Consider the following 14,739-nt stretch of genomic DNA (forward strand, 5'->3'; position numbering starts at 1 on the left):
TGTAATACACATAACAGATATTATATCTCTGCCTGTAATTTATTATACAACTACCTTGTTTTATGTAGTCCCATTTAAGAAGTGAGAATCAGGTGGACTCAGAATTCAATTTATCAGCAGTTTATCAGTGCTAAACTCTCTTTGGATAATCCAAAGCTCCATGTTGCTATAATTTAAAAACAGAAATACATTCGCACTTTTCAAGAGAATTATGAATAATGAGATACTGACTACAGAGAAACACATTTCACCTGTTGTCATTATACATTTTTCTAAAAGTAAACTTTAAAATCCTGTTTCTGCAGTGATTTAGACAGCAGCTTATTTGTTAAAAATGTTCACCGATTCCACATAAAGCAGTTGCACTGTAGGTGAAACAGGCTGGTTAAGTCTGTACAAGGCTGGAGCAAGACTGGGTGTAATAGAAGATGGAACGGGCACTCTTGTAGTGGATGGTTCTGGCAGTTGGATTCCTTATGAAAAAGAAAGTATCATGAACTGGAATAGGAGAGATGGATTAGGAATATGGACTTTCAGCTTCATTTGTTAGCAAATAGGAACAAACACTGCAAAAGTAAAGCACTCTTTAACTGCTGTAGGAGCAAAGTCTGGATAAGAAATGAATGATCAGGCCCTATAGCTTTTTTCATTTTTCTGAGAATGCAAAGCACTATAAACATCACATTAAAACTTCTGAATTATATTTATTCCTTAATTTTTCAGTTTTTCATCTCCAGTTTTCCATTAGTTATTAAGTCCTGATAGAAACTATGCTAAGCCTGTGCAGCTACATTATGTTATAAAAATAACTGATCATCATTTATCTGTTTCAGGTTTTAAATTCTGATTGAACAAAGCAAGTTAGATGCAGTCTGTGGTACACTGCTGATCCATGTTTTTTCCTCAGTGTAGCAATGATGCAGCACATCTAGCAGCTACTTCTGTTTCTATGGCAGCAGATCTCTTGCTGTGTCTCTCTACACGTTTTCCTTTACAATAACAGACTGTTTATGCAGTCTAACATGGCTTTATGGCATACAGATGATGCTGTCCAACTCACCAGCCTTGCTGAAACTCCACTCAGTGAGCTTCACTGGTGATCTGCTCCTTCAGAGGTTCTGAAGTATTTTGGTTGTGTTAGCTGCATGTCAAGTGCTAGATTAGCTACTCTTGTTGTAATCTTCAAAAATTTTGATCTTGAATATCATAGAGTATCCATGTAGTTTCTGTATCACTTCACAGGTTAAGATATACATACTATCACCAGTTCCTTTGGTCCCTCACTCTTCTCAATAAGAGCTCAGGACTTCGTAAACTGGGTACATTTTGTATCTTAATATGCAGGAAATTAATTGTGTTACAGTGTCCCAGTCTTCATTTATTTGAAGAATAACTGAAGAGGAATTAAGAAAGCACTGATTGTACTAATTAGCTGCCTACACTGCTTGATAAAAATCACATGCAAATTTAAAAAATATGATTTTATTCTTTCAGTGCTGCTTACTCTTCCCTTTTGTATAGCATCTTCAACTTGCACAAAGGCCCAGGCTCACTTGGGAAAGCTTCTCAGAGTCAGTTTGCTGCGCTGCCATGCATTGCATGCTACTCCCTGTGGTCCTTAATTAGGCCATTGGCAATGTCAGTCCATGTCTCAGCTACAGCTGTGTCTTCCACCCCAGGCACCTGGACCCTGCTCTTGCTGTTTCAGGGTGTCTCAAGACAGGCGTGCAGACAGTCTTTGCTGTGTGCTTACCACACTACCTTGTTTGCCTTCTAGGTAAGACTGCTTGTCAGAGTGTGCTTTCATTGTTGCCAGCTAAGGGTGTATGACACCTGCTGACTCCTGCATCCTAACTTCTTCCACTGAGGAGAGCCTGTCCTCTCAGGTTTGCCTCTGACATCTGCCCTGTTCTCATTCACAAATCCAAGGCTGGCCTCACCATGTCTGGCAGCTCAACCCAAAACTAGCAAGGTGGCTTAGGGGCATTAGGGGCTTAGCAATGCAACAGGTGCTGCAGAATGATTGAGCAGGCACATCCTCACATGGCTTGAAAATCCCAATTCACTTGGAGTTTTTTTTGTAAAATATTTTTAGGTTAGAGAAATGATTGTTTGGACACTGTTTCTTATAAATTCTTACCACTGTGCAAGGTCTCAAGGTTTCTCACTAATGACCACTTTTACACATCATGAGATACCTAATGAAAAGTTAATTAATTCATTTGGGGGGAGTGAGACTCTGCTTCACCACAGAGATAAACAAGCATCAATGAGGAATTTTATCTTTATTTCATGATGTTAGCACAATAAACTCACACAGTAGCATTGATCTGTACTTATTTAACAAAATACATTTATAGCAATTTACAAATTATTTTCCATTTGAAAACATGGCATAACATTTTATTAAACACAATACTTTATATAGAGAATTCTCATTTAAAAACATATTTTATTTTTAAGTATTTTCTTTTCTCAGTAAAGCACAGCCTAACAAAGAAAATCGTGCCTGTTAGCAAGTAAGAAAATCAGAACACTAAGAAGATGTCACCTGTCGATTTATTTGATTAATTTTAAATTAAGGTACCAGTGGAATGTAAACAAAGAGTAATTTTACAAAAGGCTCCTTATCAAATATACATGCAGAGGTCTGAGTTCCAATGTATATATTATTACATTTCTGCTCTCTAACGTAATATAATTTGATAAGCCATTATTAAAAACAGTAGCCTTTGGCACTTTGAGTAAAAAAGAATATATCAATATTTATGTATAGAACATAATTTCAATGATTACACAAGAGCTTTAAAATCTTTTCTTAAGAAATAGGAAACTTTAGGAAAAATATCACACTGCACTTGAAATAGTGCAGTAAGTTTTAGAGTAATAAAAGCAACATATATGCCAATATATATCTGACTAAAACCAAGGAATAAAGAACAAACACTCCCACCAGGAATCCTGCTGTTTCCAAAACAGCTAAATTGCCAGAGGGACCGTTTTCTAATCTTTGCTTTATTGCCATTATTCTCCATTTCAATTTTCCTTTATTTCCAGGTTCATCTACTTACGTTCTTTTCCCCTGCACTTACAAACTAACAAATGATTGCATCTTATTTCCCTGCACTGATAGGCCAACAGTGTTTGTGTCTCACCCTTTCCTTTAAAGCTAATCCTACCTCCTTTACCCTGTACCTAGACTAAACTAAAGCCAAAGGGTTTTGTCCATGACAGTCCAAGTGTTTTTAATTCCTAGGAATCTTGTACAAAATTTCATATTAAATACCAAGGACTAAAGATACATCCTCTTGAAAAGAAAAAAACAAATCCTGACTTGTAAATACTAGCATCTGAGAACCTATTTCTAAAAAAATTACTTTTTTTTTTCTTTTTCTCCTGGTATCTATGATTATTTTTCCCAGCTGATGTGCCTTAAAGTGTGTCTTCAACATACAGTGCCTTTAACATACACAATATGCTGCAACCCTACTGGGTAGCTTCTTACATGCAACCTGCAGAATAATTTCTCCCAATCATCCTAAGTGTGATGGGGTCATCTTGTATCAATAACAGAAAGAGTGTGGTGATTTCCTTAAGGACTGACACTCTTCCACAGCACTGGGTGATGGGCAGGTGAGGGAAGCATAGCTTGGCACAGTTGGCTTGACAGCAAGCATTCAGCTAAGCCTGGAGCACCTGTAAAACTGGGAAGTACACATAAAGCTTTCCATTGACTCACAAACACCATCCTCATACTTGTGATATTACTTAGGTTTGGGGTTGGGTTTGGGATTTTGTTTTGGTTTGGAGGTCTTTTTTTTTGGGTTTTTGTTTTGTTGTTTGGTTTTATGTTGTTGGGGTTTTTTTTTTTTTTGGTTTTTTTTGGTCTATGTTTGTGTTGTGCTGTTTATCTTCTTGAACAGGATGATTCTTCCTTCTACCTCCTACTTGCCTGGGGTAGGGTGGGCTTTTCCTTAGAGTTCTGTGGGGTAGGGTCTGTAGACAGGTTCTGACTATAGAGAATGTATCTTGTTCTCTGATGCCCTAAATGAGAAGAGGCCTTAGACCAAAACACTTCTCTCACGAAGCCAGAGAACAGACCTGATCTTCTTCAGTGAGAGGATCTTCTTCAGTGAGAGGACTGCTAAGCCATTCCCTTCCCCAGCTAGCAGGGGAGCTGCCAGGTGTCTGAGAGTAGCTCTCTTTCAGGTAGAATTAGGAGAGAATGAAGAGCTGCAGTGGGTGAGCACTGCCCCTGGCTTCCTTCAGGGTTTAAGTCAGAGCCAAATGAAATGAGGCATTTCTTCTAGCAGGCCCATTCTGGGACATGCCAAGCTTATTCCCTTCAGAGATTATCCTTTCAACAATTTTTGGCAATGGAGATTTTTAGCAGGCAAGTTTTTTCATTATATCCAAAGCTCAGTTTACTAAAATAATTTATGTTTTCTCAGGTGAAGAGACCTTTTATATTCTTAAGTGGCAGTGGTAGGAAAAATACCATGCTAAGAAGGCTCTGGAGGGTGTCTCAAGGGACGTGAACTGTAGTAGTGGCACAATGCAACACTTGTTCAGTGATTCTGCAATACCAAGGCATTCCATTCTTTAAAGCGAAGCACAAATCCCCTGTGTGATGGTGATTGGGGTGAAACTTGAGATTGTTCTTGTGGCATACTAAGCAAGTGAGGTGGATGACTGCTTCTAAGTGTGAGCTATGATATTAATTCCTGTCTCCTTGGAAGCTGGTCAGGAAAAGTTGCCATCTATTTTTATTTACTCATGGCTCACCTTTCACATTTGCACATCTTGCAGTTATTGGTGTCCTGCATTATCTGTTTAAAAACTAATAGAAAAATGGAAGGGTTGCTGAAGGACAGAATAAGAAGTGTAAAAATGTAAAATCTGAATCACTTGTAGTACTTGATAAGACCCCTTAAAAATGTAATTTAAAACAACTCTACAAGTTAGCCCACTAAGAAGCAGCCTCTTCATTAGTAGCACCTGTTCTTAAACAAAAGTTGAGCAGTAGCAGCAAAACTATTCAAAATAGATAGTAATTCCATTCTAATGGAAAGTCACCCACACATTTTTTTGTTGCAGTAGACATCTTAAAGAACTACACAAAACCTTTGCAACCTTTGAATGTGACAGATCCACTATAACAAAGCTGTAAATATTTCCTACGCTAAATGAATGCAGCCAGCATCATCATAGTATTAGCAATATTACTTGTAAAGTAACTGCACATCAATATGTCATGTTTGCAGAGTCTAATAATTATGCAATTTTTCAAAACATGTAAAGTTATCATCAGCACCACTCTGTATTAAAGATTTGGTGCAAATTCTGCAAAGGTGAATATATACCACTGATACAGCCTTTGCTGTGAAAAAGTCAGTCAATTTTGGACACAAATATAAAATAAAAAGTTGGCACATTCAGGAAATACAGTGTCTGTGTTTAAGACCGTTCTTTTAATTGACATCATCACCCTCAGATAAATGTTTTGAATCTGAAGAAACGAGTTGCATGAAAATGTTTCACATTAGTTCTGGCATTGTGCTTTTCCCCTCACCACATGCTTTTCACAGGCTCGTGCCCATTGCACATCAGCAATGCAGGGCTGCTGGTCAATAATTTGGCACATAAAGGTAAATGTCAGCTCAAAATAAAGGGAGCAGAACCTGTGTCAAGACATGTTTACTTTGTGGAGGCATGGACCAGCTGATATGTCTCCTGTCAGTCCTTGTACGCTCGTGTGGGGGATGTGCCTTTATAGAAGATGTTTCTGGTGTTCTCTGGACTGCTCCCTCTCTCAGGGATTAAAATGATGTTACCTTTTCTTCGAAGTGTTGAGTCCCGGCTAGAAGAAATGGACAGAGTCTCTGAGCCAATCTCACTTCCCTCCACTGGAGTGACTCTTATTGTAGTGATTCCATGATGGTGATGCTCAGTGTTATCTATGTTGCTTCTTTTCCTGTCACCTGACCCATAACTGTCTTTTAAGGAGTCACAGCTCTCAGAGTCTCTGTTAAGATCATTTAGCTCATATGTTTGACGAAGAGTGACTTTTTCAGGACCTTTCCATTTCCAAGACCCACTTCCTTCACCTTCTGATGGCATCTGAATTACAGGTCTGTTATTTTCTGGATGGGCCTCAACTCTAACAATGCTACTTGGCTCATGGTCTGTCAAGGTTTTGTATCTGATGGCTCCTGTACAGGTCACTGTGCTTCCCTCTGAACTCTTTGGACTGCCCTGAAGCACTCCTTGCTGCTTAGACATGGCTATTACTTGCATGATTCTTGGCTGGCTATTGCTCCTGCATGCAACACTCTTCTCAGCAGCTTTCAGCCATTTAGCTCTAGCTGAACTAGTTTTGGGTGATGTGTTCACGTTCTCCTGAGTCTCTTCAGGAATGTGTACTAGCTGGGATGAGCCAGGACGGGACTGAATAGAGACCCTTGGCCCGCCAGTAAGACCTGAGTTGTTACAACCTGGAACATTGCCAGGTTGGATTTTCAGGTATTGGCTAGTTGGGCCATGATGATCACCATTTACACCCACTCTGGAGGGTTCTGAGCTTGACCTCATTTCGATAGCCCTTGGTGGTGACTGGCCAGATTCAGTCTCTATCACTTGCAGGGACAACTTTCGACTTTCATTCTTGTTCTTCCACTGGGACAGCAGCTGTTTGGAACGGGCAGAATCCATTGATGCGTGTATTGTTGCATTGCGTCTTGCTGGATCTTCCAAGGATGGTGTGTTGACTCTTGGCAAAGTGTTGCTGAAAGTAACCATGTTCTCCTTTCCCATTGGGCTTCGTGGTGTTATTATTTCTACATCAGCATTTGCTCTCTTGAGATTGGTCAGAGAGCCTGAATCTCTGTGATTTCTATTCAGGATACTTTCTGTACGGTGAGAGACAATGCCATCACTGCTGCTGCCATTTTTACCTGGCAGGATTCTGTTGGCATCTTGACTGAGGTCTGTCAATGACCTTAGAGGTTCTCTGTGAAAATTTGGGTGAAACACATTCTCGTCACTTGGTAAGAAGTTCCCCACAGCATAGATGCCCTGATATTTGGACAGAAGCATCAACAGTCGGTTAAGAAAGTTAAAAAGGACATGTTTTAAGGTACTGTAATTGCATTCTTTAGCTTTTCAATAGAATTCAGTGACATAATTACTCTGGCTAAACTGACAGGTATGCAAGTAAGCATACTAGTTTATTTCCTCACTAGTATAGCCTTAGCCCAGACTCTGTCCTCAATCTGGTACCTCTAGGTACATGTGAACTAGTCTCACTAGGGCATATTATTAATGGCAATAAATAGTTGAGGTTAGGATTTAGCCTCCACAAGCTTTCTTCTTTTTATCAAGCAACAGATACAGATACAGAAATTATGTTTTGCTAGAAAAATAGTAAAATAGATGTTTGTAGTCTCTTAGGCAAAGCTATTTTACAACTATACTACCATTTACCCTGATTTGCTGAATCTTGTTACAGCTTGAGTTGATCTCTGCCATCTGCAGATTCTTTTTACCGCACAATAACCATGTAATACAATATCTACATAATAGAAAAATTTATCAAATTTAAATCAATTGCTTTCCAAGCTGTGCAGAACTTTAATAAGATTTACTTCTAAAACATTTTCCTAATCAGTAGACTCACTGTAAAGTGCTGTCATTTTAAAAAGACTCCACTGAGGGTATTCTGTCAGAGGGTCAAATATCTAACTCAATCACTTGAGTTACTCATTCTTTATACTCCTTTCAGAATTATTTGTAGTTTCACATTATTTCTCCTCCCCATCCTCCTATTGGTGTGTAGTTTTGAGGGCAGATTTACTGAGCACTGGGTATCCAGGAAAACATACTCTCTGCTCTATGATCTCACACAATAAAGTATACTTGTTTGTATATTTCAAACCTGGGGACAGCAGCTCCGTTTACGTAGATCTACAACAGAGAATCATTTGAAATAATATTCTCGAGAGAGTGCCTTTCTGCTCACAGTGCAGTCATAGAGGCTGACTTTAGTAGCTCATGGGGTTTCTGTTATTATTCTGACTGCTGTTTCTTCTGCCACTGTGAAAGCCATTTTTCCCTGGTCACCTTTGCAGACCTGCAGACCATCTGCAGGTATGTCAGCTTATGTTATCACAGGAAAAAGGGGGTCGGGAAATGAACTTATTTTAGTATTATAGTAAAATTCATCATCGACTTCTTGGGGGTAAAACCATCCCACTGCCTGTTAAGACTCTTCTGTTCACCTGCCTACACTCAAGCAGTGGTGTCAGCAGAAGCTCTGATTGCTCCCAGGCACCTGTGTTGCTCTCTGAGCAGCCAGGGCAGCAAATTCCTGCTGGAGACATACTGAGAGCAGCAATCAAAAGCAAGTGCTTGATGAGCTTCCTACTGACAGGTATGACCTACATGCTTCCTTACAGGACCTTTCCAAGGTGCTCCATCCCTTTTGACACAGTACAAAGGAAAAGCACAGGAATAACCTGATTTGACCATCCTTTTTCCCCTGCACGGTTTCCCTGAGAACTCCAAAGAATGACAAGTGTATAATATTGCTTTTAATTTCCTGCAGATTCAGCAATTCACTCAGATGAGTTGCTCATACTAATTCAATAATTTTTTGAGATCATAAAGCAGACACTGTCAATATCAACTCAGATCAGCAACAAATACCAATTAATCAAATATTTTTCTTGTGTTATGCTTTTAAGTGTGGATTAGAAGAGATGAGTATTTTTAAGTATTTTTAAGCCCATAAAGTTAGAACCATTTCTGTATACAATGCCAGATGATTATATTCCACTTTATGCACTGTTATGGAACTTTACATTGAAATACTTGTTTGATTTTTCCTGTTTGCTTTTAAAGTCTTTATCCCCAATTCATAATTTTCAACACATATTGACTTTATTTATACTTATGGCATGTGAGCATGATGGTAAGTTTTCATAAAAATAACCAGTACTCTTATTCCAGCCTTATAAGTTTAATTTTTTTAAACTTAACCATGACCATTATATTTACCAAATAGAGAGCAATTCCTCCTCCTATGAGAAAGCCACAGTAAACATCAACTGGATGATTCTTGTACTGGGTGATACGAGTCAGGCCACATATAATTCCACAGATGATAAAGGCAAAGACCAAGAGTGGTTTAAGAAGTTTTGAGGAGTCCGTTAGTGTAGAATTGAAGTACATCTTGAAAAAGAAAGAAATAAAGAAGCAGTTGAAGAAACTTAAATATACCTAAGAGGATTCTAATGTTTAGTGTTTCTTTTATATATAGATCACTAGTACACAGTAATATTACAAGTGATCCATTTAATTTTACTTTATAGCCCTGTTAAAATTTGCTCACTTTCTGCAGAAAGATCTGAAATCACAAGGAATAGATTTTCAGAAACATAGGCAGTGTTGCTAATTTACATCAATTAGGATAAGTATTTTATGCCTCAGTACTGTTCCCAATCAGCACCTAAATGTTCTATAAATGTGACTAAGGAGCCACCACTTGTGAAATACAGAAGCCAGATGTCGTGCCAGATGAACGCAGTAACCTGTTCCAACAAAAGCTGCCACCGGATGCTTTAGAGAGCCATTTCTCAACTGAGGACCATAATATCAGGGAGGTTACAAAAATTAAGTGGAGATGGTTCATCAGTGTTATTCCCAATTCTGGTCTTTCTCTGGGCAGAATAAATACTGACAAGCTCTCAGTACATGCAGAATACTATTATCTAATGTCATTAACTGGTCATTACTGTTCTTTTCCTCTGACTTTTACAGCACAAGGTAGGTGATGGAATTACTTTTTAAACTTCAAGTAAATTGTCTATAGTACAGACATTGTGGGTCATACTGAAGAAATGTTACTGCTCGGAAGTGCAAAATCATCTGTGATTGCTGCAGCATGACCCACAATTCTCTGCTAGTGACTGATGGGTTTTATTCACTTTCTTTGCAGTAACACCTTGAAGGCCTCTGGGAGTGATTGTGCCATTTCATCCATGCTGCAAATCTCTGGAGGTGAAATCAAACTACATCACATCAACGTATTGCCCTTAATGCCTCAAGTTTAAAAGCAGCACAACAAAGAAAAGGCAGCATACATAACAGTTAATTTGCCTGGTAAGTTAAAGTATCACTCTGTGAGACAGATTAACACTGCATTTTGTATGAGAATAATATGAGGCATCAAACATACTTTAACACAACACTTTTGTTTTCTTCTTAAAAAAGAATATGAAGAAGTTGAATCTTTTCCTTATTCTTTAATAGCTACAATAAAATCAGCTTTATTAGTAGTTTTATTTTGCTTTCAGATTAGTAGGATAAAAACATCCATCCATCCATCCATCTAAGATATCCAGGCAACACATAATTTTACAATATACAGCAAATTACTTTCTGACTTTTGTCTTGTATAAATGAAACTGAACAGAGTTGGTTACTCACCGAAATGTACACTGCTGCAAAGGCTGCCAAGGTGGCATGTTGAGAAGGGAATGATTTTCTGCCAAGGAAGGACACTCAAATTATACTTCTCAGTTCAAATGCACAGTGCTAGTGCTCATTGAAAAAAACCACTGAGCAGCACAGCCATCTTATACTTCCTAAGCAATATGTGATCTGTTGGTAACATTTGTCATTGGGTGACATTTTTCTCAGAGAGAGGCAAACTACATCTTTGTTTGCTATGTCTATAGGTTAATTAAAAAAAAAAATCAGCACTTTACATCATGACAGAACCTAATGGAGAACAACAGAACAGGGAGGGTATTTTAAGAATTACTGGGCCTCCTCTTGATGACCAGAGAAAGAGAATAAATGAAAACATGTCCAAACTCTTGAGACAGTAGACAATATCAGGTCTGCTCTTGATATTGCTGAGGGCCTTCTGCTCCCAGTGAATACCTGGAGACTTGAATGATGTGGACTGGGCCATTTCAATTCTCTAAAAACAACTAAAGAAAAGTAATGTGAATGCGAAGGAGGTTTTTACATAGTAGAGAGAGAAAAAAGCTGGGTTTGAATTCAGTAATTCCTATTCTGCAGTGGACATCTAGATCACAGAAGCCCTAAAAAAGTCTATGACCTCTGAACTCTAGGAATGGGTCAGATACAGTGAAGATTTCTCTCTTTATAATGGTATAGATATGTAATGTAACATGCTGCATGTCTTGGTGAAGATGAGCATGTCTACCTTGTAGTCACAACAGAAACTTTCACCTGAGAAAGCTCAGCTTGGGATAAATACTTCAACTATAATTTGGCTTCACAGATGGGGGTCTTGCCACCCTAACTGGGCTCCAGTACAGTCAATTTCCTAGCAACTCCTGAGTGAGCTATTTTAAAATAGCAGAGACTGAAACACAGTTCTTTAACTTTAGACAGACATTTGTTCTGCAAAGCAGCAGAGTCTGCTTTCTAAATTTCTTTCCTATGCATTTTGCCTTGTCTGTTCTACATAATTAATTGGCAGTTAAAAATGTGCATGTAGTTCAGTGTGAACGCCACTCTGCTGACCTGAATTTGAGCCTATGGCCCCAGCAGATTCATGACTCTGGCCAAGATGAAATCTGAATGGCTCCTTTTGCATTTCTAAAGACAGACATAAATTCTCTTCATTTTATTTTATTTTTAAAGTCCCTGAACAAATCTTTCACAAACAGTGCTGCTGCAGAACAAGCTCAGGTTTGAGGACTGGGGAATAAAGACATGAAAAAAAAATAAGGTAAATGTTTATAATAGCTAATCAACTCCTTTACCTTTGCAGGCTTTAATGAAATAGAAATCTATTTAGCGTCTCTGTGGAGCTAATGTGTATATTTGAGTCCTATGAACTGTTCTAGCACTTAACCTTAATTTGATGGCATTTTAATAGTATATAAGGTGTGTCACAATGGCACAGTCAATTTTCTCTTTATTCTCTTTTCTATTCACATGCTTTCAGGGCAAACAGACTAAATGCACTCTCAGTACTCTCTAATGGTGTCACTGCTTTTGTTCCTCTATTTGTTATCTTTTAAGCTCAAATTAAAATAACTCCAGCTAAAAATATGTAGCCTTTTTTTATTGAAAAGGTGAACAAAGGTCTCAAAGAAAACATGTCCTGAACTTGGATAACAATGTATCACTCTAAATGCTCATGCATGGGGATGTGTAGTGGGGGAACAACAATGAGAGTCCTACTGAGAGAGAGAGTTGCACTGAGTCAGAACATCAGAGATGACAGAGGACAGAGACCTCACTAGAGAGCTGAACAAAAGTGATTGAAAAGGCTCTGTGAAGATAATAGAGGAAAAGATGGACAAAAGAAACCATTGGATATTTTGGGATGTTGCAGAAAAATGATTTGATGTAATCAGTTAGATAATTATGTGCTGCTCTCTATGTTTTTCATACAGCAGTCCAGAGGCAAATTTCTGGAGCCAAAGTTTTTGGGAAGTACAAATCAAAAATGAAGGCCATTAGCAAACTCAGAACAAGTTCCTTCCATACTGAAATTATTGAAGTCAAATTAGCCTCCTGTATTGTAGAAGTTATACCATAGTTTCTACATAGGTGACTGAAGGAAGTAGCAAGTGCTATGGAAGAACCAGTAGCACTTGCTCTGGTAAAGTTGAGACTGGCATAAGGAAATAACAAAATAATAAAGAAAAAATGCAATAAAATTGAATTAAGGAGAAATTGTGGGTGGTGCCAGAACATTAGAGATAGCCAAATGTATCCTCTATGATGGGAATAACTTTGAGATATCAATACATGCTTGTTTTTCTAGGGAAACAGAATCACCCAAAACTGGATTGCTTAGTCTTAATATGTTTCAACTAATTTCACTGGTTTCTTAGAAGTGATGGTATTTAAACTTAGGAGTGATTGGTGATTTTGGAATGTTGTTACAGGCAGTCAATTCAAAGCAGTAGACATCATATTTGAGATAATGAAATGAATGAGATGTAATTGTGACAATTTTTCTGCCTGCTCCTATGTAATCATGTCCTGATTTCCCTGGGACACCATGCAGTTGCAAGACACTGCTTGCAAGCATCAGGCTTCACTGGCAATATCCCAGTATCAGGAAATGGTTATGGGGAAAGCGAGAAAAAAACAGTTAGAAATACCATGCAAGAAAAGATTGGTTTGGGAACACACAGCTTTGTATTATTGTGGTATTTCCTTTAAAAAAAGATATTTTTTCAATGCCATTTATAAAAAAATAATTAGAGAAAGAGAAAACAAACTTATCCAACAACTCCCAAACACCCAAGCTGTAATGTGTGTTATACAGAGGTCTCAGACCAAACACTTGGGAGACTTCTTCCCCTGCCTGTTACAGGGAACTTTGTTCTTATACCACTTCAAAAGCAGTAGAAGCTATACCGAGTGACAAATTTATAGGAAATTGCCTCCTCTGAGGGGGCAGAACAGCTGCTTATGAATGTGCTTTGGAACCTGACAAGGTCTTCCAAAGCCCACTGCTAGGCAAATAACTTCATGGAGAAAATTGAACATCAGTAAAAGGCCTTTATGCATTCACCTTTAAATCAGAGACTTTAACTAGATAGAAAAAAAATCTTGAAACTGGGACAGAAAATAAAATGAATACTTTAAAATGTATACACTGAAGAATAGAACCAACCTTCCAGCGTTGATAATATTGAGATCAGCTCCTGAGCAAATATCTTCCACAACATATGAATTCTCTGAGCAAGATACGTTTAAGGATGTATAGTTTGGCTTGCAAACAGTCAGGAAATATGGGGCCTGATATCCTGTTGATAGCTGTATAATATCAGTAACAAGAGCAGTTGCACAAAGACCAAATACATGAACACCTAGGAAAGAAATCAACAGAGCTTGTTAATTATATTGTATGCATTAATTAGGTTAATTAATAGTATAAACTACATTCAACAGAGCTCTGATGGCTTTTGTTATTGGATTTGAGGGAATTTAAATGCAGAATAAGAGAATTTAAATGCAGAACAAAAGCTTATTGCAAAAGAATATAAAAATTAGAATTGTTTATGCTTGTTTCCTTCCTGTTGATACTTAAAATTTTGTTTTAATGTTCTGATGTCCTCCAACATCTTTTCATCAAAGAGTGCTACACTGGAGCTGCTTCAGTTTGGAAAGAATTTTTCTGAATTAACGAAAGAGTAGCCAACTATTTGAGGAGAGCATATGTGCTTATCCAGTCCTTGGAGTTTCCCACTGGAAGAGAGGTTTCTAGGAGTATGGACAACTGCCGATTAGATCATTGCTCTGAAGACCTGTTCTCTTTTTGCTACCACAGAATCACCAGCTGATGATAACTTTGGCTACCTTCACATCTCTGATGTTTCTTGAGTATTGTGTCCTTGTCACTAATCCAAATATTCAAGTCTATTTCAGAAGGGATCAGTGCTTCGGACTGATTAATAATTCACAAGAGAATTGAAGTAATGTAATTGCTTTACTGAACATTTTCAACTGCTCTTCTCCTAAAGATTTATCTATAATTCCTTACTTTTATTCATAGAGATAAATTTACTTTTCATCCTAAAATTGAAAGAACGTTAAAGCCATTAAAATATGAAAAAAACTTCAAAATCAGAGTGGGAATTTGGGATGAAATTCATGTGTCTTTGTTTCCTTGGTGATACCAAACAGGAGAAGTGGATGTGGGGTATGTTTACAGTCCTTGCTCATGGTGTAATCCACAAA

At 37.9% G+C, this 14,739-nt stretch overlaps 1 protein-coding gene across 1 annotated transcript in view; it reads right to left on the bottom strand.

The window, feature by feature from the left end:
- Positions 1–2,266: 2,266 nt before the first annotated feature.
- Positions 2,267–14,739, bottom strand: part of PLPPR4 (phospholipid phosphatase related 4) — a 30,965-nt gene continuing 18,492 nt past the window's right edge. Inside the window, exons 4-7 of the mRNA XM_058029792.1 lie at positions 13,673–13,868; positions 10,486–10,543; positions 9,055–9,228; positions 2,267–7,074 (exon numbers count right to left, since the gene is read on the bottom strand). Coding sequence (XP_057885775.1) covers positions 5,737–7,074; positions 9,055–9,228; positions 10,486–10,543; positions 13,673–13,868 — 1,766 coding nt within the window. The 3' untranslated portion in view covers positions 2,267–5,736. The remainder of the gene's footprint in view (positions 7,075–9,054; positions 9,229–10,485; positions 10,544–13,672; positions 13,869–14,739) is intronic.

This window comes from Melospiza georgiana, chromosome 9 (genome assembly GCF_028018845.1).
Source record: "Melospiza georgiana isolate bMelGeo1 chromosome 9, bMelGeo1.pri, whole genome shotgun sequence".
Lineage (NCBI taxonomy): Eukaryota > Metazoa > Chordata > Aves > Passeriformes > Passerellidae > Melospiza > Melospiza georgiana.